This window comes from Rana temporaria, chromosome 1 (assembly GCF_905171775.1).
Source record: "Rana temporaria chromosome 1, aRanTem1.1, whole genome shotgun sequence".
NCBI classification, from domain to species: Eukaryota; Metazoa; Chordata; class Amphibia; order Anura; family Ranidae; genus Rana; species Rana temporaria.
Genome location: NC_053489.1, coordinates 178,508,571 through 178,536,325, shown reverse-complemented (window position 1 = coordinate 178,536,325; position 27,755 = coordinate 178,508,571). Strand labels below are relative to the sequence as shown.

Genomic DNA, 27,755 nt, shown 5'->3' with positions numbered 1-27,755 from the left:
GGGGCGTGGCTACACGTGACACATCACTGATGACCGTTCCCGATCACGGGGGACGGTCATCAGTGACAGTGTCACTAGGCAGAATAGAGGAATGCCCTGTTTACAAAGGCATTCCCCTGTTCTGCTCTTACCGACCGCAATTGTGGGACTCCCGGGAACATCGAGTTTCCAGGACCCGCGGCCGCACTCGCGAGTGGCAGATTCAAAGGTATGTACCTGTACGCCAATCTGCCTGGACGTGCCATTCTGTCGACGCAAATAGTCGTGCCGCGGTTAAACAAGGTTATAAACGTATACATATTATTTGCTTAGATCACTCTGCACTTTCAGCGATTGTATTGGGAGAGCCCTTTATCACATCATCATTCCTTATTAGTTTTTCACTAATTTCAGGTGCAGCAACCCTTCTCTTTTTAGTTTCACTATTAGTGCTTATGTATGTATGTATGTATGTATGTATGTATGTATGTATGTATAATATATATATATTTATTATTGTTTTTTTAATCAATGGAACAATGATGATGGAATGGCACTTATTTTTGTAATTATTATTTTTTATTATTGCTCGTATAGAATTCACAAACCAAGTCCTTTATCTTTGGCCATCAGATGGACGATTTCTCAAGAGACCAAACAGTGTCAGGATAACATGTTATTTATTAGCATACAGGAGAAGATGTGGAACGATGATTTCTCCAACCAGTGGAGTTACAGGCAAAGCACAAAACCCACCAAACAAAATTTATTCCAGAAACAAATTTTCACTTTTATTAAGCGCCAGCTTAACATTCAATATTGTTCCACACACCAGATTTTTTTTCTTGGTTTGGCTGTGGTCATTTATATTACAAACAGTATAAAAGCTCATTTCAAAATGGAACATTTTAGCTCAGTCTGAACACAGTTACACTGCTCCGCTCCTCGCATCCCATAATTTTACTGCCCAGGTCCAGACAGGGATTTGTTCATGAACTGTCTCTTCACAAAGCACATCCACCACTAAAACAAAGAAAGCAGAACAATATAAGAATTTCTGGATGGAGATATTCAAGACTAGACATGCTGAGTCATGTGGTGAATTATTATAACTGGCATATTACCCGTGTTACTAAACATGTATAAACAAACTTATGGTTTAATGTAGAATCAACACTAAAAATGTACTTCTGCAGCGAACCCAGATTATCTAAAAGTGGAAGTAAAAAATTAATTCACAGGCAGGGCCTTTCATAAAATACACTTACCTGCCTGTTAGCAATCTTATTTAGAATTTAAACAGAACTGCACATGCACAGCTCAGTTTACATTCTGGCGCACTGCCTGTGTGCTGGGATGACTGCACTCCTGTGAATGCTTAGGAGTGTTGTAAGCCCAGACTGTTGAAGACTCAAACCCAGAAGACGCCGGGGAGAAGATGCTGGCAAGGGGCTTCGCAGCCGTCAGACCATTTGAACTAAAGCAAGTCATTTTACCTGTAGTTATTTCCCTTTACAAACACCTGCATTGGTATAAAACTTCAAAATCATTGCAGAAAGTAGAACTAGTTGGTTTACCTTGCTGGGCTTGTCTGTCTGAGGGTCAAACACTTTTTCACACAGCCTCAGGCCTGTCTCCTGCCTCAGCTGCTGCAAATAGGCCCGCATCATCTCTGGAGGAACAGCGAACAATAAGACCACATTGAAATAAACAAGCTGGTATGTGTTGTAGGGACAAGAAAAATACTGTAATCTCTTAATACTGTATAATTATATCAGATTTGTCTTAATACTGTAATCACTTCTGCGTATGTTTAGATCAGTGATAAATAAAACATTTTTATTAAGCAGACCACCCTTAGGATGCATATTGGGGATATAGCAAAGATCACATTTATATTGAAAACTACATGGACACTTTAATCCATACACGTTTGCAGTGGAACAAAATAAAGAACTAAATGTTATTTGCGATTTACACAGCGTATGTTTGCTGGAGCACACAGGGGCCTGGGCAGCAGAAGTGGGAACAGGGGACTGATCCCCTGTATTTTCCTCCTGTAGCTTCTGAATGCCAGTGGGAGGGGGGGGAGCAGAGAAGGAGAGACTTTTAGCGGCTGCAGGAGGAAAATACAGGGGATCAGTTCCAGTAAATGGCACCACTTCTGTCCAGATTCCATGGGTCGGCAAGGAAGGGATACTCGTCACCTACCTGTGATCGACAGCTTGCCAGCCCTGCATTAAAGCAATCAGCTTTATCTTCAAAGAATATTCACCCAATTGGCTTATTATACAGAGCATAAACATACAACTTTTCAATGCACATGGCCTCGTAGGGGCAGTGCAAAGTAATGTTCAGGAGCACTTCCCCAAGCTGTACACATCTGTATGCAGGTATGAGCCAGTACTTGCATAAACGTATGCATGCGTGCAGGCATAAAAACACATTTGCAGACAAGGTTTTTTAGCCTTACGCATGTGTGGAATTTTTGCATGGATATATACCCTGAACGTTATTATGTACGGCCCCATGAGCCCTTACATGCAACAAAAGGCACTCCAATTAAAAAAAACAAAAACAAAAAACAAACACACAACATCTGCCCATCAGCATACAACAATAATTGAGAGATTTCAAAAAAGAATAACTTGTCACACTTAAAGTCAAACAAAATCAGTAAGACCCGGTTCACACTGGGGCGACTAGTCAGGCGACGCAGCCGCCTGACAAGTCGCGTCCCATTCTAGTGAATAGAACCGTTCTAATAGGAGCGACGCAAGTCGTTCCGACTTAGAAAAAGGTTCTTGTACGACTTTGGGGGCGACCTGCATTGACTTCTATACAGAAGTCATTTTGCAAGTCGCCTTAGATGTCGTCTTCATGTCGCCTGGCCGAGTCACCCCCGAAGTCGTGCCGCCCCTGTGTGAACCGGCTCTAAACCGCATAACAGAGATTTTATTTACAAACAAGAGTCGCCCATGACGTTAAAAATCAAACAAGACTGGCCCATCAGCTGTCATAGGGCGAACCTTCTTTGAAATTTATAGCGAAATGCTATACAATACAGATGTGCACCAAACGTTCACTGTGAAAATCGTATAGCAAATCCTTTAAAAATGGACCCCTTATGCCCTGTACACACGATCGGTTTGTCTGATGAATACGGACCGATGGATTTTTTTCATCAGATATCCGATGAAGCTGACTTTCATCAGTCTTGCCTACACACCATCGGTTAAAAATCAGATCCTGTCCAACGCGGTGACGTAAAACACAACGACGTGCTGAGAAAAATTAAGTTCAATGCTTCCGAGCATGCGTCGACTTGATTCTGAGCATGCGTGTATTTTTGACCTATGGATTTCCCCACAGACGATCGTTTTTTTTTTCCCATCGGTTTTTTAACCATACGAAAATTTTAAAACAGGTTCTATTTTTTTTCAGCGATGGGAAAAAAACTGATGGGGCCCACACACTATTGGTTCGTCCGATGAAAACGGTCCATCAGTCCTTTTTCATCAGACAAACCAATCGTGTGTACAGGGCATTAGAGATTGACCCGATTAGAGTTTTGGGATTTTAGATATTAGAATAAATTCCTTACTTATCACCAATCTACAAGAAGAGCTGCCTGTGCTGCCCCACAGCAGCCACATTCTCTTATTATTCAGTTGGAGGATGACTTTTTGTGTTCCAACATGCTGATAAATAAGGATCATTCCTTATAAATACTGATGCTGCCAGATAATCTGCATTGTGATAACTCTTGTTGTACTGCATAATCTGTGTGGCTCACACTGTCGCATTTCAATGCTGAGAAATTCACAAGTTGCCATTGCTGACAAATCTTAAATTTCTTTTAATAAAATAGCTGCCTGCCTCTGGCTAGATGACCTTGTCAGTCACTGAGCTACGGCAAGCATTGTGCACATGAAGTCAGCATGATGATGTGCACACTTGTTCCAGATCAGTGGCTCAAAGTATTAAAGCCATTGGGTCAGAATGCCAGACAGAAAATTATCATTTTCAGAATTGATTATGAGAATTGGTATATTCTTCCTTTAAAGCCCCACTTACCTTACTCCTCCCTCCACACTGTGGGACTGGCCACCACCACCATATTGGAAAGTAGAAGAAAGCATCGGAAGCCTGCCAGAGCTAGGAATAAGGTACCTACTATATTTTATTTCTCCACTTCTAAACTTAAAGGGGTTGTAAAGCTACAATTTTTTTTCCTAAATAGCTGTGGAGTGTCGTGCTCGCCCCCTCCCTTGGACTACAGCTCCTTTCTCTATCTGCAACGTAGAGAGTGTCCTGACTCTCCTGTAGTCCAAGGGAGGGGGCGAGCATGACACTCCACACCAGGAAGAAAGCCTCGCATTACTGTGTGGAGTTACAGAAGAACAGGAAGTGAGGATTTCTCAGAAGAAATAAGGACATTTAAAAGCAAAATGAAAGGATGAGGTAAGTGAAGGAGGACTGCACTAAGGTAAAGGAAGATATTTAGGGAAAAAATAAAATAAAATTGTACCTTTACAACCCCCTTTAATAAACATTGAACCTTTTTGATACAGGGGGTCCTGCTGCAAAGGTTTTTTTTTTTTTATATCCTGAACTTCAGCTTTATTACTCATCAGTCAGTTTCATTCTACAAGATCTGATACTAAACATATCACCATGAGCACAGACTTACCATCCTCCTGCTTGTTGGAAGGCTTTATGTACATGGCATTAAGAGGGAACCCTGGTTCTCCTGGGATAGGGAAATTTGTAATTCCCAGGGTGTACATTTCCTTTTCTCCTTGGCCTTTAGAAGTGCACTGATTCCAAAAGAATAAAACAACAAAAAAAACAAATGGCTAGTGAGTTTCAGTCTGTACTCGTTATCGAACGGAATCTTCTAATTAATGTCTTAGGGCAGGGCTCAAAATTTCAAGTCCTGAGCTACTAGCCCAGCCTTAAGGCTGCGTCACACCTGAACGCGGCGTATTTTACCGCGATTTGCCGCAACAAATTGCGGCATTTTGTCCCACGATTTGCCGCAACAAAACGCGGTAAAATACGCTGCGGTAACATACACAGGAGGGGTGATCAACATAGTCGGCTTTGGCCGAAAGCCGCCTGAAAAAAAGGTCCGGGACTTGTTTTGAGCTTCAGGCGTTTCGGCGTGGAGATGTGAACCATCTTCATAGCCGACAATGTAAAATCACCCCTCCAGCGTATTGCAGGCTGCAATAGCGTCGCGCTACAGGTGACAATACGCCTAGGTGTGAATGCAGCCTAAGGGTTACTTGCCACCAGTTGCCCCACCCATGCAGCCTCACCTGTGCCAATCATTGCAGCCTCACCTGTGCAGAGAAAGAGAGAGAGGGTGGCGAATCACAGAGCTGGGATTGCCCGCTAGTGTAACAGCTTGCATTAGAATTACCTCCCGCTCAAGGTCACACACAGCCTTGTCTCCTGACCCGGCGCCTGTGACAGACAGAACGCCGGTCCAATGCTGGGATGTGTTCTGTCTGTCACAAGCGCCGGGTCCTCAGGCAGGGCAATTCTAATGCAAGCTGTTACAGAGGGCAATCCCCGCTCTGCGATCCGGCCAGCTGGCCTCTTCCTCCACTCTCTCTTCCCCCGGGGGCAATCGCTGGGAGAACAGCTCCCATTCAACCCCGCCTACTGGCAGTGCTTGGGCCCACCCCACGCTCGCCAGAAACCATTTTCCACTCGCAAAATGCGAGACGGCGAATGGAAAATTTGAGGGCTGTCTTAGCTTATATTAAATTTATTAGGATTATGCTAGTTAGTAGGTGTTTTGTGTCTATATATACTCCTCACCTTTTGTAACTTTTTTAAGCATTCAGAAATGTACAGAGTGATATATATTAATGTTCGGTCAGCTTCATTCTGAAAAAAAAAAAAAGTCATAACATGGATTTAAAAAGCATATCTGTGACTTTGAGATAAAACACATGAGATATTTTGTGAGAACACGGAACATGTCATGCAAAGTGCTAGATCTGAGAAGACTGGTGTGTGCTGGCCAGTGTCGGCAATGCTCTGCAGGCTGTATATGTCACCTGGCTCATACATCTGCCAATCATATAACACTAAGAAGCCCAACTCTCAAAGTCCCTCCCCAAATTCCTAAGATCAATATGGGACAGAAGCAGGAACTAGTGTCCTAGTATTTTTATTAAAGGATCAGTCCACCAAAAATGTAAAATTCAGTGTACTGAAGTGGAGAGCTGAGTCAACTCCCCTTAATCACTTGAGAACCAGCCACCGCAGTTATACTGTGGCAGGCGCCTGGCAGCCGTGATCGCTCCCGAGACAGACAGAACATAGGTCTGTCAATGTAAACAGACAGATCTCCGTTCTGTCAGGGGTGAGGAGACTGATCTGTGGTTCCTAATGCTTAGGAACAACAATCGGTCTCCTCCACCGGTCAGTCCCATCCCCCCAGTTAGAATCACTCCCTAGGACACACATTTATCCCCTTGATGGCCCCCTAGCATTTACCCCTAACCTGCCAATGACCTTTATACAGTAATCAGTGGCTATTTTTAGCTCTGATCACTGTATAAGTGTCAATGGACCCAAAATAGTGTCAAAATTGTCTGATCCATCCGCCCCAATGTCGCAGTTCCGATAAAAATGGCAGATCACCGCCACTACTAATAAAAAAAAAAAAAAAAACAATCAATATACGCTTATTACGATTTTTTTTTTTTTAACAAAAACATGTAGAAGAATACATATCGGGATAAATTTAAGGAAAATACATTTGTTTAAAAAAAAAAAAAAAAAAAATTAGGGATATTTATTATAGCAAAAAAGTTAATATATATATATATTTTTAATAGCAGCATTATATGGAGTCACCCTTGTATGCATGGACTGGAGTTGTCTCCCTATACTGTGTGCATCAATAAAAACACAGCCCTACTTCTCCCTTCTGCAAACTAATAGGTTAGCTGGAGAGTTCACTGTAGGGCCGAAACAACAAATCGATTAATAGAAAACGAATCGATTATGAAATTAATCGATTAAAATTTTCATAATCGATTAATCGGCCAGTAACATAATGGGGTTAAAAAAAACTAAAATTATCCCTTTATAGTACAAAAAAGCAAATCGCTACTGTAAATATTACTTTCACCGTCCCACAGTAAAAAATTAACCCCTTACAGTAGCGATTTTTTGCTCTTGTTTTTTTAACCCCATTATGTTACTAAACATCTCAGGCCGGGGTCACACCTCTGTTTTTTTGGTGCTTTTTGCAGAAACACAATACAGTTCATTTACATGTTTTCCTATGGGACACGTTCACATCCATGATTTTTTTTCAGCTGCTGCGTATTTGGAAAGGGCAAGGACTTTTTAATGCAAAACGATGCTATTTTTTTTTCAATATACTTCAATGGAGAAGCTGCAGAAAAGCATGTGATGTTTTTTTGCGGTAATTTGTGTTTTGTAATCTGCCCAACAAATTGCCTAAAAAAAATGTAAAACTGCTATTTATTTTATTTTTAGGGCCATTATCCGATTAATCGAAACAATAATCGGCCAACTAATCGATTATGAAAATAATCGTTAGTTGCAGCCCTAGTTCACTGTCCACTGTTAACACTTTCCTGTGAAGACTAGAAGTTCAGAGAAGAGCTATGGTAAGAATTTTGACAAATGGTTGACCACTTCATCCCTTGCTCAAGTTTTCAGACCTGCACAAGAGCCATACAACTACAAATAGATCCCACTGTCTCCGAATAATTATATAGACTACAAGGGGATTAGAAGAAATAAAAGAAAGCACTCTTTTTATGGTGTGAAAAATGGGTAGCCAAAGATCCAGGAAGTTGGTGAACTGACCCACAGATAATTAAAAGATAACCCAAGACATTTCTTAAAATGTTATGTCAATCCTTCAAATACCTTACCTTTATTTCATAATTTTTGAAGAAAACATTTGCCTTGAAATAATAAATAGCTTCGTCAATTATATCATTGTCCTTGGCTAAAAACAGAAAACAGAGTATTAATAAAATGTAATCTTTAATTAAAAAATAAATAAAATAAATGGTCATACAACAAAAGAAAAATAATATATATCCATTTTCACTGATGGGTATTAAAAATACTTTTTATGTTGCTAAATCAAACATTGATACATAGATAACATCTGCTATCATGGTTCATACTTATGCGATATAGAACTTGTCATGTAGCTAACAGGACTCAGGAATATGTTATACAGAGATTTCTATGCCACTAGCAGGATTCAGAGATCTATCGTAAAGAACTGTCTATAGAGCTAGCAGGAATCAGATACACTAAATTGTCAAAAGTATTGGGACGCCAATGTGAACTTTAATGACGTCTTAGGGCCAGATTCAGGTAGAATTGCGTAAATCCGCGGCGGCGTAACGTATCACATTTACGTTACACCGCCGCAAGTTTTACATGCAAGTGCTTGATTCACAAAGCACTTGCCTGTAAACTTGCGGCGGCGTAGTGTAAATCCGTCCGGCGCAAGCCCGCCTAATTCAAATGGGGCGTGTATCACTTAAATTAGGCGCGTTCCCATGCTGAACGTACTGCGCATGCTCCGTTTTGAAATTTCCCGCTGTGCTTTGCGCGAAATGACGTCGCACCGACGTAATTTTTTGAACGGCGACGTGCGTTACGTCCTTTCCTATTCACGGACGACTTACGCAAAAAAAAATATGTAAATTCGACGCGGGAACGACGGCCATACTTTAACATGGCAAGTCTAGATATAAGCCAAGAAATAGCAGCCGTAACTATACGCCGGGAAAAGCCGACTAGCGACGACGTAAGAGAATGCGACGAACGCGCGTACCTTCGTGGATCGCCGTAAACAGCTAATTAGCATACCCGACGCGGAAAACGACGCAAACTCCACCCAGCGTGCGCCAAAGTATTACACCTACGATCCGAAGGCGTACGAAGCCGTACGCCTGTCGGATCGAAGCCAGAAGCAGTCGTATCTTGGTTTGAGGATTCAAACTAAAGATACGACGCGGCAAATTTGTAGATACGCCGGCGTATTTCAGCTGTGAATCTGGCCCATGGTCCGTAAGGTTCAATATTGAGTTCACCACCCTTCACAGCTATAACAGCTTCAACTCCTCTGGAAAAACTGTCCACAAGGTTTAGGAGTGTGTCTATAGGAATGTTTGACTATTCTTCCAGAAGAGCATTTCTGAGGTCAGGCACTGATATTGGACGAGAAGGCCTGGCTCGCAGTCTCCACTCTAATTCATTCCCAAAGGTGTTCCATCAGGTTGAGGTCAGGATAGAGCTCAATCGTCAAGAATCGTTATTGCGATTTTTTTCCCTGTTGCGATCTTGACAAAGTATTTCCCAATCTTTCTATGCAGAGAATTCTCTCTGCTCTGCTGAAGCCAAAATGAAAGAAATAAAAAATCCGGGCAGTCTGCCAAGTATCACAACATTCTTTAGCAGTGGAACCAAATCTAAACATTGTAACAATTTGTCCTTTATATCAAAGGAATACACTTCTGTGTAAATGAGGAAAGTTTAACCACGAAGACCCCTTTCACGCTGAGGGCGTTTTGCAGGCGATATAGCCTTAAAAATAGAGCCTGCAATCCACCCTTAAACTGCTGCTCTATTGTCTCCAGTGTGAAAGCCCGAGGTTTTAACCCTTTCTCGGTCGCTAGCAGGGGTTAAAGGCGCCCCACTAGCAGCCAAAATGGCAGCTTTTTACAGCAGACGCTATGGGCATCACCAGTGTGAAAGGGGTCTTAAACACTAAGGCCCAGATTCTCGTACAGCGGCGTATCTAGAGTCGGGCGTAACGTATCCTATTTGCACTACCCCTTCGCAACTTAGACGGGCAAGTGCAGTATTGTCAAAGCACTTGCTCCGTAAGTTGCGGCGGCGTACCGTAAATCGGCCGGCGTAAGCCCGCCTAATTCAAATGTGGAACAGGGGGGCATGTTTTATGTAAATAACATGTGCCGTCCGTGGACATATCCCAGTGTGCATTGCTCCAAAGTATGCCGCAAGGACGTATTGGTTTCGACGTGAACGTAAATTACGTGCAAATTAAAATTTTGACGCGGGAACGACGGCCATACTTAACATTGCACGCCGTATGTACGCCTCATATAGCAGGGGTAACTTTACGCCGGGAAAAGCCCAACGTAAATGGCGTATCTGTACTGCGTCGGCCGGGCGTACGTTCGTGAATTTGCGTATATCTAGCCGATTTACATATTTCAAGGCGTAAATCAGCGTACACGCTCCTAGCGGCCAGCGTAAATATGCAGTTAAGATCCGACGGCGTAAGAGACTTACGCCGGTCGGATCTAATACAAATCTATGCGTAACTGATTCTAAGAATCAGGCGCATAGATACGACAGGCCAGACTCAGAGATACGACGGCGTATCTGGAGATACACCATCGTATCTCCTTTGAGAATCTGGGCCTAAACCTTTTTCTGACATTTGTTGGTTTCAATTTTTTTTTGCTAGAAAATTACTTAGAACCCCCAAACATTATTTAAATATTTTTTTTTAGTAGAGACCCTAGAGAATAAAATGGTGGTTGTTACAATATTTTATGTCACACTGCATTTGCGCAGCGGTCTGTCAAATGCCATTCTTTTAGGAAAAAATTACTTTAATGAATAAAAAAAAAAAAAAAAACTAACCAGTAAAGTTAGCCCAAATTTTTTTTTGTATAATGTGAAAGATTTTACACCGAGAGAATCGTGATCTTTATTCTAAGCAAAAAAATAAATAAATAGTGATTCTCATTTTGGCCAGAATCGTGCAGCTCTAGGTCAGGACTCTGTGTAGGCCAGTCAAGTTCCTCCACCCCAAACTCGCTCATCTATGTGTCTTTATGGACCTTGCTTTGTGCACTGATCCAAATAATTTGGTGGAGGGGGTGTTACGATGTGTGGTCCTTCTCAGGGGTTGGGCTTGGCCCCTTAGTTCCATTGAAGGGAACTCTTAAGGCATCAGCATACCAAAACATTTTGAACAATTTCATGCACCCAACTTTGTGGGTGCAGTTTGGAGATGGCCCCTTCCTCTTCCAACATGACTGAACACCAGCGCACAAAGCAAGGTCCATAAAGACATAGATGAGCACGTTTGGGATGGAGGGACTTGAATGGCCTGCACAGAGTCCTGACCTCAACCCGATAGAACATCTTTGGGATGAATAAGACTGAAAGCCAGGCCGCCTCATCCAGCATCAGTGCCTGACCTCTCACACAGGCACTTCTGGAAGGATGGTCAAACATTCCCATAGTCTCCTAAACATGTGGACAGCCTCCCTAGAAGAGTTGAAGCTGTTATATCTGCAAAGGGTGGGCCAACTCAATATTGAACCCTACGGACTAAGACTGGGATGTCATTAAAGGGGTTGTAAACCCTCACGGTTTTTAACCTTACTGGATTCTATGCATTAAGGTGAAAAACCTTTTGTGCTGCAGAACCCCCCCCACCCCCAAACCTCCCCTTTTTCTTACCCGAGCCTGATCGTTCCAAAAACAGGGACGAGCACGGCAGCTCCAGCCGAGGTCTCGGGTCTTCAATGGATAAATTGATAGCAGCAGGAGCCATTGGCGAGAGCGAGGCAGAGTCCTACTGTCTGTGTCAATGGACGCAGCAGCAGGACTCGCGAGCGCGCCCGCATGGAAAGCAGCTCTCAGTGGGGGCACTTGAAAAGAGGAGGAGCCAGGAACACCACAGGGGGACCCCAGAAAAGGAGGCTTGGGGTCACTCTTTGCAAAACCCATGCACAGAGCAGGAAAGTATGACATGTTTGTTATTTAAAACACACACAAAAAAAAAAGCTTTAAAATTCATGTGTGTGTGTGTAAAGTCAGGCGTCCCAATACATTTGACAATATAGCATATATTATATGTAGCCAGCAGGATTAAGGAATATATTATACAGTATAATCTATGCATCTAGTAGGATTCCGAGATATATCATACAGAACTTTCTATGTAGCCAATATCCACACCCTTCTGTGAAATATAATATTCATTATGATAGACAAGATTTGATTCATAATTTCTGCAATAAGGAGCTGAAATAATAGTCACACTGCTGATAACATTGGTAAGAGCAAAACACATGCATGGAAAGGAACCACAGTCTATTCCTCCTATTTAACCACTTAAGCTCCGGACCAATACGCTGTCTAAAGACCAGAGGTGTTTTTACAATTTGGCAATGCGCTGCTTTAACTGGTAATTGCGCGGTCATGCAATGTTGTACCGAAACGAAACTTGCGTCCTTTTCTTCCCACAAATAGAGCTTTATTTTGATGGTATTTGATCGCCTCTGCGATTTTTATTTTTTGCGATATAAACGCAAAAAGACCGTAAATTTTGAAAAAAAATGATTTTTCTTATAACAAAAAGTAAAAAAAATCGAATAAACTAAATTTTAGTCAAACATTTAGGCCAAAATGTATTCAGCCACATGTCTTTAGTAAAAAAAATCGCAATAAGCGTATATTTATTGGTTTTCGCAAAAGTTATAGCGTCTACAAACTAGGGTACATTTTCTGGAATTTACACAGCTTTTATTTTATGACTGCCTATCTCATTTCTTGAGGTGCTAAAATGGCAAGGCAGTACAAAACCCCCCCAAATGACCCCATTTTGGAAAGTAGACACCCCAAGGAAACTGCTGAGAGGCATGTTGAGTCCATTGAATATTTAATTTTTTTGTCCCAAGTGATTGAATAATGACGAAAAAAAAAAAAAAAAAAAATGTTTACAAAAAGTTGTCACTAAATGATATATTTCTCACACATGCCATGGTTATATGTGGAATTGCACCCCAAAATACATTCTGCTGCTTCTCCTGAGTACGGGGATACCACATGTGTGGGACTTTTTGGGAGCCTAGCCGCATACGGGGCCCCAAAACCCAAGCACCGCCTTCAGCATTTCTAAGGGCACAAATTTTTGATTTCACTCCTCACTACCTATCAAGGTTTCGAAGGCCATAAAATGCCAAAATAGCAAAAAAAAAAAACCAAATGACCCCATTTTGGAAAGTAGACACCCTAAGCTATTTGCTGAGAGGCATGTCGAGTCCATGGAATATTTTATATTTTGACACAAGTTGCGGGAATATGACAAACTGATTTTTTTTTGCACAAAGTTGTCACTAAATGATATATTTCTCACATATGCCATGGGCATATGTGGAATTGCACCCCAAAATACATTCTGCTGCTTCTCCTGAGTACGGGGATACCACATGTGTGGGACTTTTTGGGAGCCTAGCCGCGTACGGGACCCCGAAAACCAATCACCGCCTTCAGGATTTCTAAGGGCATAAATTTTTGATTTCACTCCTCACTACCTATCACAGTTTCGAAGGCAATAAAATGCCAAAACAGCACAAAACCCCCCCAAATGACCCCATTTTGGAAAGTAGACACCCCAAGCTATTTGCTGAGAGGCATGTTGAGTCCATGGAATATTTAATTTTTTTGCCCCAAGTCACTGAATAATGACCAAAAAAAAAAAAATACAAAACGTTGTCACTAAATGATATATTTCTCACACATGCCACGGTTATATGTGGAATTGCACCCCAAAATACATTCTGCTGCTTCTCCTGAGTACGGGGATACCACATGTGTGGGACTTTTTGGGAGCCTAGCCGCGTACGGGACCCCGAAAACCAATCACCGCCTTCAGGATTTCTAAGGGCATAAATTTTTGATTTCACTCCTCACTACCTATCACAGTTTCGAAGGCAATAAAATGCCAAAACAGCACAAAACCCCCCCAAATGACCCCATTTTGGAAAGTAGACACCCCAAGCTATTTGCTGAGAGGCATGTTGAGTCCATGGAATATTTAATTTTTTTGCCCCAAGTCACTGAATAATGACCAAAAAAAAAAAAATACAAAACGTTGTCACTAAATGATATATTTCTCACACATGCCACGGTTATATGTGGAATTGCACCCCAAAATACATTCTGCTGCTTCTCCTGAGTACGGGGATACCACATGTGTGGGACTTTTTGGGAGCCTAGCCGCGTACGGGGCCCCGAAAACCAAGCACTGCCTTCAAGATTTGTGTGAGTGAAATCAAAAATTTATGTCCTTAGAAATCTTGAAGGCGGTGCTTGGTTTTCGGGGTCTCATACGCGGCTAGGCTCCCAAAAAGTCCCACACATGTGGTATCCCCGTACTCAGGAGAAGTAGCAGAATGTATTTTGGGGTGCAATTCCACATATAACCATGGCATGTGTGAGAAATATATCATTTAGTGACAATGTTTTGTACATTTTTTTATTTTAATTTTTTTTGGTCATGATTCAATCACTTGGGGCAAAAAAATTAAATATTCCATGGACTCAACATGCCTCTCAGCAAATAGCTTGGGGTGTCTACTTTCCAAAATGGGGTCATTTGGGGGTTTTTTGTGCTATTTTGGCATTTTATGGCCTTCGAAACTGTGATAGGTAGTGAGGAGTGAAATCAAAAATTTGCGCCCTTAGAAATGCTGAAGGCGGTGCTTGGTTTTCGGGGTCCCGTACGCGGCTAGGCTCCCAAAAAGTCCCAAACATGTGGTATCCCCGTACTCAGGAGAAGCAGCAGAATGTATTTTAGGGTGCAACTCCACATATAACCATGGCATGTGTGAGCAATATATCATTTAGTGACACATTTTTCTTTTTTTTTTTTTTTTTTCTCATTATTCAATCACTTTGGACAAAAAAAAAAAAAAATCAATGGACTCAACATGCCTCTCAGCAGTTTCCTTGGGGTGTCTTCTTTCCAAAATGGGGTCATTTGGGGTTTTTTTGTGCTATTTTGGCATTTTATGGCCTTCGAAACTGTGATAGGTAGTGAGGAGTGAAATCAAAAATTTACACCCTTAGAAAGCCTGAAGGCGGTGATTGGTTTTTGGGGTCCCGTACGCGGCTAGGCTCCCAAAAAGTCTCACACATGTGGTATCCCCGTACTCAGGAGAAGCAGCAGAATGCATTTTGGGGTGTAATTCCACATATGCCCATGGCATGTTTGAGCAATATATCATTTAGTGACAACTTTGCGCAAAAAAAAATATATATATATATATATATTTATATTTCCCGCAACTTGGGTCAAAATCTAAAATATTCCATGGACTTAAGATGCCTCTCAGCAAATAGCTTGGGGTGTCTACTTTCCAAAATGGGGTCATTTGGGGGGGTTTTCAATTGTCCTGGCATTTTATGCACAACAATTAGAAGCTTATGTCACACATCACCCACTCTTCTAACCACTTGAAGAAAAAGCCCTTTCTGACACTGTTTGTTTACATAAAAACATATTATTTTTTTGCAAGAAAGTAAAGTTGAACCCCCAAACATTATATATTTTTTTAAAGCAAAGGCCCTACAGATTAAAATGGTAGGTGTTGCAAAAAAAATTTCCACACAGTATTTGCGCAGCGTTTTTTCAAACGCATTTTTTGGGGAAAAAATACACTTTTTTTTATTTTAAAGCACTAAAACACACTATATTGCCCAAATTATTGATGAAATAAAAATTATGATCTTAGGCCGAGTACATGGATACCAAACACGACATACTTTAAAATTGCGCACAAACGCGCAGTGGCGACAAACTACATACATTTTTAAAAGCCTTTAAAAGCCTTTACAGGTTACCACATTAGATTTACAGAGTAGGTCTACTGCTATGCTAAATGACTGCCCTCGATCTGCCCTTCGCGGTGATACCTCACATGCATGGTGCAATTGCTGTTTACATATGACTCCAGACCGACGCTTGCGTTCGTCTTTGCGCAAGAGCAGGGGGGGACAGGGATGCTTTTTTTTATTTTTTTATTTTTTTATATATTTATTTCGCTTTTTTTATTTTATTTGTTAACTGTTCCTTCCATTTATTTATTTTTTTACCATTTTTATTGTTATCTCAGGGAATGTAAATATCCCTTATGATAGCAATAGTTAGTGACAGGTACTCTTTTTTTTTTTTAAATGGGGTCTATTAGACCCTAGATCTTTCCTCTGCCCTCAAAGCATCTGACCACACCAAGATCGGTATGATAAAATGCTTTCCCATATTCTCAATGGCGCCGTTTATATCTGGGGGGGGGGACATTCCCTCCCACTGAATGTAAAAGCAGTCTAGAGGCTAATTAGCCGCTAGGACTGCTTTTACATGAAAGCCGACCGCTGGCTGAAAAGAATGATACCAAGATGATGCCTAAACCCGCAGGCATCATTCTGGTATAACCATTCAAAGTCCTGCAACATACCAGTACGTTGATGGTTCTTGTTGGACATGTATTGTAATCTTTTTTTTTTTCATGCAGTCTGTTGGCTGAACAAAAAAAAGATTGATCGGTGGGTATGCCCACCATTAGAATACCTCCCTTCATCCACCCACTTCTAATGATGGGCATACATGCACCATTTATATATGCCGAAGCATGGGGGCATCCTCCCGCAAAAAAGTTATGCCGCGTACGGTCGGACTTTTCTATGCCGCGTACACACGGTCGGACTTTTCTATGCCGTGTACACATGGTCAGACTTTTCCACAGGAAAGCCTCCGTAGGAATGTCAACCGTATGTACGCGGCATTAGGAGCAAAATCGCTCCTCCGCCCCTAATGCCCCCATGCTCCGGCATATATGCTCTTTTTTGAACTGTAGTGGTGAAATCACCTCCTACAGCATTGGAGTCGCGGCTTTATATATCGTGGGAGCAAACGCTGTTGCTGTCACGCTAAATAAATCCGCACTGCAACTGAATGGCGTACCTGCTAAGCAAATGATGGTTAACATTAAAACAAAGTAACATTCCAGTATAACAGTAAGATCATACCATACCTGCAAAGCAAATACCTATAAAAAAACATAGTAAAAAATAAAACATTTTTTAACGCAACCTGTGCCTAAAATATATATATATGCCAAAGCATGGGGGCATCCTCCCGCAAAAAAGTTATGCCGCGTACGGTCGGACTTTTCTATGCCGCGTACACACGGTCGGACTTTTCTATGCCGTGTACACATGGTCAGACTTTTCCACGGGAAAGCCTCCGTAGGAATGTCAACCGTATGTACGCGGCATTAGGAGCAAAATCGCTCCTCCGCCCCTGCTGCCCGCATGCTTCGGCATATATGCTCTTTTTTTTAACTGTGGTGGTGAAATCACCTCCTACAGCACTGGAGTCGCGGCTTTATATATCGTGGGAGCAAACGCTGTTGCTGTCAAGATAAATAAGTCCGCGCAACAGCTGAATGGCGTACCTGAAAACAGTAAAATAAATTACATACCTGAAAAGCAAGCATGAAAAAACATAACAACAATAAAACTTTGCAGAATAGAATACAGTAAAAAAGAGCAGAACAATAGAGAGAGAATAGAGAGGGAGAGAACAATAAAACGACAACTATTTTTGGTTTTTTTATTTTATATTTTTTTGTGTGTTTTTATTTTTTACTTTTTTTTTTTTTTTTTTTAACACTTTTTTTTGTAACTGTGAACTGTAACTTCAACTTTTCGGTTCCAGGTTTGGGTCTCTCAAAATGCGATGGCATCTTGGGAGACCCTGTGTGAGTGTGCCTAGCCTGTGAAATGTTTCACCCTACACTAATAATTAACGTGTGTGTGGAAGCGTTCAAAACATTCACCAATACAAAGACCAGGATTGCCAGGACATTTGGGACAAAAATAACGGGTGTCACGCCTAAATCCGCGCTTGGTACAGACACGACATTTTCTTTGGGGGGCTCGTTGGGTAGGGGTACTCGGGAGGACATAAGAAAAATGCCTCTCATGCAGTCGGCTTACTGCATTTGGTAGGAGATGGTGAGGTACAATACCGCCTGGATACAGGAGTTCTGTGATGATATCCCTCTGGAATTGAAGGAAGGATTCATTCCGTCCTGAAGCTCTGTATACGACATGAGCATTCAGTAGAGCCAATTGAAATAAATGTAGAGACACTTTTTTGTACCAGCGTCTCGTCTTACGGGCAATATGATACGGCGCCATCAACTGGTCGTTGAGGTCCACCCCTCCCATATTAAGGTTATATTCGTGGACACAGAGGGGTTTCTCCACAACACCAGTCGCCGTACGAATTTGGACTGTCGTGTCTGCGTGAAGGGTGGTAAGAACGAAAACATTCCTATTGTCCCGCCACTTCACAGCTAGCAAATTTTTACATCTGCAGCAGGCTCTCGCCCCCGGCCTAACACGGGCATCTACAAGCCGCTGGGGGAAGCCCCGGCGATTAGGTCGCACGGTGCCACATGCTCCAATCTGTTGATCAAATAAGTGGCTAAAAAGTGGCACGCTGCTGTAAAAATTGTCCACATACAAATGGTACCCCTTTCCGAATAAGGGTGACACCAAGTCCCAAACAATCTTGCCAGCACTCCCCATGTAATCTGGGCATCCTTCCGGCTCTACCTGACTATCTTTTCCCTCGTAAACCCTAAAGCTCCATGTGTAGCCTGTGGCCCTGTCACAGAGCTTATAGAGCTTGACCCCGTATCTGGCACGCTTGCTGGGAAGGAACTGTTTGAAAGACAAGCGGCCAGCAAATTTAATCAGGGACTCATCAACGCATACAACCTGCTGGGGATTAAACAAGGCTGCAAAACGTTCGTTGAAATGGTTTACGAGGGGCCGAATTTTGTAGAGCCGGTCAAATTCAGGGTCTCCACGTGGACGACAAAGTGCATTGTCACTGAAATGCAGGAACCGCAGGATCGCCTCGTATCGTCTCCTGGCCATGTGAGCAGAGAAAATGTACATATGGTCAATGGGATGTGTGGACCAATACATCCGCAATGACGGAAATTTGTGTATGCCCATGTTGAGGGTAAGGCCCAGAAAGGTCTTAAATTCGGAAACCTCGAGAGGTTTCCATTCTTTGGCAAGGCGAGACTGGGGGTTAGCGGCGATGTAAGTACCAGCATATAAATTAGTCTGGTCCACAATAGATCTATAGAGATCTTCCGTGAAATACAGCGAATAAAAATCAAGTGACATAAAGTTCGCTGTATCCACCTGAATACCGGGTTGGCCAGTGAATGGGGGAAGTACAGGTGCTGTAGAAGTGGTGGGGACCCAATCAGGATAGGCAAATTCTACAGGAAGGGCACTATGGGCACGACGGGCCTGTCTCTGTCTTTTTCTTGGTGGCAGCGGGACACTACTTGTGCTTGCCACATCGCCAGCTTCAACTGCACTTATGGGACTCGCCACGTCACCAAGTGTTACTGCAGTGCTGGATAAACGACCAGGGTGTACTAGGCCGCTGGTGCTTGCCAATTCACCAGAAGGAATAGCGGCGCTAGTACTGGATCTCTGCTCCATACGAGGGTCCTGCGGTTCTTGCTGCTCAACAACATCAGAATGGGATCGGGTACGCCTGGCCTTAGCAGGGACCTCAACTTCGTCGTGCGAGCTATCTGACATGGAGCCGCTGTCGTAAATGGGTTCATATTCTGAGCCAGAATCTGTCAGATGCGTGACCTCCTCCTCTTCACTATCTGACATGCACATGAACTCCAAGGCCTGCTTATCATTGTACCTTCGGTTTGCCATTTTGGACTCTAAATTTAGTGGTACAATGGTAAGGATTCACAGGTAAAAAAAGCACCTGACTATAGAAAAGCAAATGTAGAAAACGCTTCAAAAAAAACTGTAAGCGATCGCAGGGATCAGGCCTGTCTCTGCGAACGCTGCAGTTATGTGTCTTGTGTTTTGTAAGTGACAGTGATCGATCGATACTGCACTTGGGTGGGTTGGGCTGGGCAGAGGGGGAAAACGCAGGTGCTAGCGGGTATCTGGGCTGATTCCGCTAACAATGCGTTTTTGGGTACCCTAAACTGCTGGGTACGCTAGTATAGATCTGATCAGATCAGGTATCGATCCGTTCAGATCCTATACCACTAAGGGGGGTGTATGCTTAGCGAGTGGGTGTAAGCGGTACTGGCTCTAACCTAACGCTGCCTGGGGTGACGCAGACCCTGACTGGCGCTAAAATTAAATTTATATCACCCGCCGGGTGATCAGGGGGTTAAACCTATTGGGTTATATACGGCGGGTGCTCTGATGCTATAAACAGCAAACTAACCAACCAGCGTCAACCGTAACACTTATACGGTGATCACTGGTGAAAGGGTTAACTAGGGGGCAATCAGGGGGTTAAAACCTTTATTCGGTAATATATGGGGGTACCTAACGCTTTCTAAAAACCTGGTGGCGAACCTAAAATAACTAAATAACTAACTGGCTAACCACGTCACCAGTGACACTTATACAGTGATCAGTGGTGAAAGGGTTAACTCTAGGGGCAATCAGGGGTTAAAACCTTTATTTATGGGGGTACCTAACGCTATATAAACCTGGCGGCGAACCTCAAAAAAAAACTAACTGCCTAGCGGCAACAGTGACACTAATACAGCGATCAGAAACCGATCGCTTAGTGACACTGGCAATAGGGGTGAAAGGGTTAACTCTAGGGGCAATCAGGGGTTAAAACCTTTATTTATGGGGGTACCTAACGCTATATAAACCTGGCGGCGAACCTCAAAAAAAACTAACTGCCTAGCGGCAACAGTGACACTAATACAGCGATCAGAAACCGATCGCTTAGTGACACTGGCAATAGGGGTGAAAGGGTTAACTCTAGGGGCAATCAGGGGTTAAAACCTTTATTTATGGGGGTACCTAACGCTATATAAACCTGGCGGCGAACCTCAAAAAAAACTAACTGCCTAGCGGCAACAGTGACACTAATACAGCGATCAGAAACCGATCGCTTAGTGACACTGGCAATAGGGGTGAAAGGGTTAACTTTAGGGGCAATCAGGGGTTAAACCTTTATTGGGGGGGGGGTAGGGGGCTACCCTGGACCTAAAGGGGCCTAAACCTAACTGCCCTGACACTTTTTTCTGTCACACTGACACTAAAAGCAGTGATCAGAAAATAAATGATCACTGCAATCAGTGACACTGTGACAGGGGGTGATCTGGGGGTGCTGGGGGGGTGATCGGGGGGGGTTATGTGCCTATGTGTGCTGTGTCAGTGTGCTGTTGGTGCAACTCACAGTACTGACGTCTTCTCTCCTCTGGAATCAAACGAAAAGACCGCCAGAGGGGAGAAAACGTCACTTCCTCCCTGCCTGTGTTTACAGTTACACAGGCAGGGAGGGCTCTGCTGCAATCCGATTCGCCGAGGGAGATCGAGAGGGGACGGCTGGAAACCAATAGCCGCCCCCTCCTCCCGGACCTCCCGTACACCGTTCCCGGCCGCCGCATGTACCGGAGGGGGTCCCGATCGGACCCCCGAACCGAGGTAAGGCGGGGACGTACCTATACGCCCATGTGCCTGTACGTGCCATATTGTGGACGTATATGTACATGCGGTGGTCGGGAACTGGTTAAAGAGGGAAAAAAAACTACATAGTAAGCAAGCTGAGACTTGAAACAGTAGTGGAGCAGGAATGTGAAGGAAATATTTGAAATGCTCAAAAATACAGTACTTACTTTCTCTAGGGGCGGGTCCTTTAAACTGGCTCCTAATTGGCAGTAATGCCATGTTTCCTGTTAGCTTGATGTCAGAATCCATTAATGTGGAATGATAAGCCTGTAACAAATAGAAATGACATAAAACATTTAAGAAGTCCCTGTCCACTAGTGCATATATATATATATATATATATATATATATATATATATATATATATATATATATATATATATATATATATACACATATACATACACATATACAGACACACACACACACACACACACACACACACATACACACAGTGCCTTGCGAAAATATTCGACCCCCTTGAACTTTGCGACCTTTTGCCACATTTCAGGCTTCAAAACATAAAGATATAAAACTGTAATTTTTTTGAAGAATCAACAAGTGGGACACAATCATGAAGTGGAACGAAATTTATTGAATATTTAAAACTTTTTTAACAAATAAAAAACTGAAAAATTGGGCGTGCAAAATTATTTAGCCCCCTTAAGTGAATACTTTGTAGCGCCACCTTTTGCTGCGATTACAGCTGTAAGTCGCTTGGGGTATGTCTCTATCAGTTTTGCACATCGAGAGACTGACATTTTTGCCCATTCCTCCTTGCAAAACAGCTCGCGCTCAGCGAGGTTGGATGGAGAGCGTTTATGAACAGCAGTTTTCAGTTCTTTCCACAGATTCTCGATTGGATTCAGGTCTGGACTTTGACTTGGCCATTCTAACACCTGGATATGTTTATTTGTGAACCCTTCCATTGTAGATTTTGCTTTATGTTTTGGATCATTGTCTTGTTGGAAGACAAATCTCCGTCCCAGTCTCAGGTCTTTTGCAGACACCATCAGGTTTTCTTCCAGAATGGTCCTGTATTTGGCTCCATCCATCTTCCCATCAATTTTAACCATCTTCCCTGTCCCTGCTGAAGAAAAGCAGGCCCAAACCATGATGCTGCCACCACCATGTTTCACAGTGGGGATGGTGTGTTCAGGGTGATGAGCTGTGTTGCTTTTACGCCAAACATAACGTTTTGCATTGTTGCCGAAAAGTTCGATTTTGGTTTCATCTGACCAGAGCACCTTCTTCCACATGTTTGGTGTGTCTCCCAGGTGGCTTGTGGCAAACTTTAAACAACACTTTTTATGGATATCTTTAGCAAATGGCTTTCTTCTTGCCACTCTTCCAATAATGCCAGATTTGTGCAGTATACAACCGATTGTTGTCCTATGGACAGAGTCTCCCACCTCAGCTGTAGATCTCTGCAGTTCATCCAGAGTGATCATGGGCCTCTTGGCTGCATCTCTGATCAGTCTTCTCCTTGTATGAGCTGAAAGTTTAGATGGACAGCCAGGTCTTCGTAGATTTGCAGTGGTCTGATACTCCTTCAATTTCAATATTATCGCTTGCACAGTGCTCCTTGGGATGTTTAAAGCTCTGGAAATCTTTTTGTATCCAAATCCGGCTTTAAACTTCTACACAACAGTATCTCGGACCTGCCTGGTGTGTTCCTTGTTCTTCATGATGCTCTCTGCGTTTTAAACGGACCTCTGAGACTATCACAGTGCAGGTGCATTTATACAGAGACTTGATTACACACAGGTGGATTCTATTTATCATCATTAGTCATTTAGGTCAACATTGGATCATTCAGAGATCCTCACTGAACTTCTGGAGAGAGTTTGCTGCACTGAAAGTAAAGGGGCTGAATAATATTGCACGCCCAATTTTTCAGTTTTTAAAAAAAGTTTGAAATATCCAATAAATTTCGTTCCACTTCATGATTGTGTCCCACTTGTTGTTGATTCTTCCAAAAAAATTACAGTTTTATATCTTTATGTTTGAAGCCTGAAATGTGGCAAAAGGTCGCAAAGTTCAAGGGGGCCGAATACTTTCGCAAGGCACTGTGTGTGTGTATATATATATATATATATATATATATATATATACACACACACACACATTATATATATATATATATATATATATATATATATATATATATATATATATATATATATATATATATATATATATATATATCTCCATCTATGTATATATATTTCTATTTTTTTTTTTTTTTTATGTAAGCATGTACAGGCTATGAACAGGTATGGATGTTTCCAAGGCGTCCAGCTTTTTCTGGTGCAGTAGTTTGCAGCGCAGAGCTTTCAGAAACAAAAACACGTTTACATAGAAGAACAATGCCCCCAAAGTTGGCCATGCAGCTTACAATCTAGCATGTGCAAACTAATTTTACATTTGCCAACAACTATACATGTGAACACCGACTAAAAAGCGAAGCTCCACCCAAAAATGGAGCTTCCGCTTTTCGGAACGCTCCCCCCCTCTGGTGTCACATTTGGCAACTTTCATGGGGGATGCAGATACCTGTCTGCACCCACTTCCGGGAACAACTAGTGCGGCAGACACGACCCTACCCTCACCGCACCGCCCCCCCCCCCCCCCCCGCTGTCTCCTGGGAAATACACTGTTCCCAGGAGAGAGCGGGGACCAGTCACAGCGCGACGCGCTACTCACGCATGCGCAGTAGGGAGCCAGGCAGTGAAGCCGCAACGCTTCACTTCCCGGTTCCTCGTCCTCGGCTGACGACATTGCGGGCGCGTTGGAGAGGTAAGTGTCCATTTTTTTAAAGTAAGCAGCTGCAGTATTTGTAGCCGATGGCTTTTTAAAAAAAAAAAAAAATTGGCAGAACCTCCGCTTTAAATAATCCGTTCAATTTATGTTAAAGGTTAAGTTTAGGTATGATTTTTTTTTACTGCAAACAAGACCAATGTAGGTATGCATATCTCGTACTAACCAGGGAGAGATGGGGGGCACAAGACTTTCTCTGATTAGATGAGGTGGAGTGACGTCACAATCTCCACATTCACAAAAGTGCAATTCGTTCTGCACTCCTGTGACCTGTTTTCAGCCATCAGCAAGCTACAGCCCACTTTCGGCAGTCATCAAAGAGCCAGTCCAGGCTGCGTAAAGATACCGACCGCATGGTCAGAATCCACCAAGAGCCTGAGCCAGCCCCTCCTCCCGTCCCTCTCCAGTGAGCGCTGGAGGGGTATAGCACATAGAGCCAGTGACTGACAGTCTGATCAGAGCAAAGGGGAGAACTGAGCGATCGGCAGTGTTTGATAGCTCAATTCTCACTGCAGAGACGGAATGGAAAAGATGCAGCATCAGATTGACGCTGCCTCCACCTAGGTGAGTATAATATGTTTGTTTTTGAAAAGCCCATACTTCTGTTTTAAGGCCTATTGCACACTGCAGCTTGAAAAAGCTCAGTATAGCATTCTTTGTTACTAATCTAAAATGCAACCCATTGATTACAATGTGCCTATACACACGAGAGCGTACACAAGCGCTGTGTATTCACGGGTACATTTGTGGGAGCGCAGAGATATATATATATATATATATATATATATATATTCTGCGCTCCCAGTCAGTAATGTGTGCCAGTACACCCAGATATGCATAAATACACACATATTTGAGTACAAGTATAAATACAACATTGGCGCTAGAACGGGAGATTACAATTATGTGCAAATGTGCACATTTGCGCATGCGATTACATGCAAATACGTCCAACATAAACATCTGAAATGATGTCTAAAAATGCAGATGTTCAAATATCAGTACCACATGAAAGACACCTAAATTATCTAGACACTAGGGGGCAGATCCTCAAAGAAAATTACGCGGCGTATCTCTTGATACGCCACGTAATTTCAAATTTTGCGCGTCGTATCTTTGTTTTGGTATCCCAAAAACAAGATACGACGGCATCTGTGTTAGATCCGACAGGCGTACGCCTTAGTACGCCATCGGATCTTAGATGCAATTTTTCGGCGTCCGCTAGGTGGCGTTCACGTCGTAATCCGCGTCGAGTATGCAAATTAGCTATTTCCGACGATCCACGAACGTACGAGCGGCCGTCGCATTTTTTTACGTCGTTTCCGTTCGGCTTTTTTTTGGCGTATAGTTAAAGCTGCTATCTGGTGGTGTACTCAATGTTAAGTATGGCTGTCGTTCCCGCGTCTAATTTTGAAAATGTTATATGTAAGCCGTCCGTGAATGGGGCTGGACGCCATTTACGTTCACGTAGAAAACAATTACGTCATTTAGCGCAGTGCACGGCGGGAAATTCTAGGGACGGCGCATGTGCAGTTCGTTCGGTGCGGGGACGCGCTTCATTTAAATGAAACACGCCCCCTACCCGCCCAATTTGAAATCCGCTGCGAGAGATACACTACGCCGCCGTAACTTTCGGCGCAAATTCATTGAGGATTCAAACCAAAGCCAGGTAAGTTACAGCGGCGTAGCGTATCTCACATCTGCGCCGGGCGCAGCGGAGGTACGTGGATCTACCCCTAGATTTACATAGTTGTTTGTAGAGCTATAGAGGATTGTACAATTAGATTGTGTAGGCAGTTTACTTTGAAATTTTATTTTGTTTCTTTTTATGTTTTAAAACTGATGTTTTACATTTTTTGAATCTACTTTGTGTACATAATCTTTGTTTAATATTACAAAAGAATTCCCATGGCACCATGTGGTAGCTAAAGAAGCAGCACTGAGCATTGGGCAACTTACACTACAGAGCTCTGTATCTTCTTCACTCAAAGCACTTTTATCACTCAAAAGGACTCCAAAAAATGTAGTAAAAGCATTCTTTGTGAATCACATACATTGTGTTACGTTAAAAATGTAAACGCCACAAATCCACTGCGGGTTCCCGCATCGCACCCGACACTCACACTGCCATATGCGAACTGCTGGGGAGTGTCATTATATCTTAACGACACCCCCATTTCAGCTCGCGTACCGCAGTGCAAACTGACAGTTCGGACAGGAATCGGATCGCATAGGTGTGAACACACATGCGATGCGATTCTGGTGTGAACCGGGCCTTAAGGACTGAATACTATATATGGAGAAGATGAAGAGAAAGCAGAAGGCTGACACAGTGAGAATCATTTCCTGCCTGAAACATCAGGTTCCCCTTTCTGCCAGCTCTGTGCGATCACAAAAGCAGACAGTCCATATACACATTCAATTTTGGTAGATTTTTGCTAAATTGCCCAAAAATTTGCTCCATGGGTGGCCCTGTTGGCACCAACCCGGTTCAACAAAAGTTAATTTTTTCAACTGGCTTATGAAAGCAGCTGGGTGGAAAATTGTCAACTGAAAAACACTGCCTATCGGATACACCTTTGAAAAGCAATCTGAGCATGGATCACATTTAAGAGGCTTGTCGCACTTGTGAATGAGCCCCGAGAGCATTCCAGTGCATCCCTATGAAACGGCGCCCTCTGTAGGCAGACCCAGGGAGATGTCACTCTGTCACTGGCCTGAATGCTGCTGTATCTCTATGACCATTGTTAGAAGTGACATGTCATCTACACAGTGATGGATTCCTGTGCTGGAGATTTCATCACATTGCCACTCATCTGATACCAGCCAATGGCTGCTCTGGAAGCAGATCCTCAGAGATCACCTCAATAGAAACCATTAGAGACATATCTATTACACGAGAGGACGTGGCCCGACACCCATAGAGTGTCCCTAGTAATACCGATGGGCCTCGCCCGGCACTTCCTGGTTGGACGATCTATCTCCGGGAGTACCGTGCTCCCTCCAGCCGCCACTGACATAGCAGAGGCGGGCACCGATCATTGCTCCCCTCCGGTCACTTACCGGCATGATGACGGTATGTAGGTGAGGTGAGGAGAAGCTCCCAGGTAGACGATGCTCTTCAGACACTTCCGCTGTCCCACCCTGAGCCTCAGAAGCAGGAAGTGACCGGATACGACACAATACCGCCGGCAACCACTAGGGGCAGAGACCGCTGACATGTAGGGAGGAGAAGAGAACGATGCTCTCCTGTGTCCACTGGGTGGCGCATGGATACACAACTATAGTTGTACAGAACTGTGAGAAAGAAGGAAACATGCTGCCTTCTGCCCTGAGCAAAGTCTATATTTCCTGATTTCTGAAGTCTGCTATCAAAAAAGGGGGAGAATTTGGGGCCTTTAAAGCGGTTCTCCACCCTAAAGTGAAGTCCCGCTGATCGGAACCCTCCCCCCCTCCGGTGTCACATTTGACACCTTTCAGGGGGGAGGGGGGTGCAGATACCTGTCTAAAGACAGGTATTTGCACCCACTTCCGGCCCGGCATTCACGGGCAAAAGA

General features: G+C 43.2%; 1 protein-coding gene across 1 annotated transcript; it reads right to left on the bottom strand.

The window, feature by feature from the left end:
• Positions 1 to 642: 642 nt before the first annotated feature.
• Positions 643 to 27,380, bottom strand: ARPC3 (actin related protein 2/3 complex subunit 3). The gene is made up of 7 exons (XM_040346699.1): positions 27,262 to 27,380; positions 21,546 to 21,645; positions 7,914 to 7,990; positions 5,812 to 5,880; positions 4,673 to 4,799; positions 1,557 to 1,651; positions 643 to 1,002 (listed from the first exon to the last, which is right to left on the bottom strand). The coding sequence occupies exons 1-7, from the start codon at positions 27,265 to 27,267 to the stop codon at positions 940 to 942; spliced, it is 537 nt and encodes a 178-aa protein (XP_040202633.1). The 5' UTR covers positions 27,268 to 27,380; the 3' UTR covers positions 643 to 939.
• Between the last annotated feature and the right edge of the window lie 375 nt (positions 27,381 to 27,755).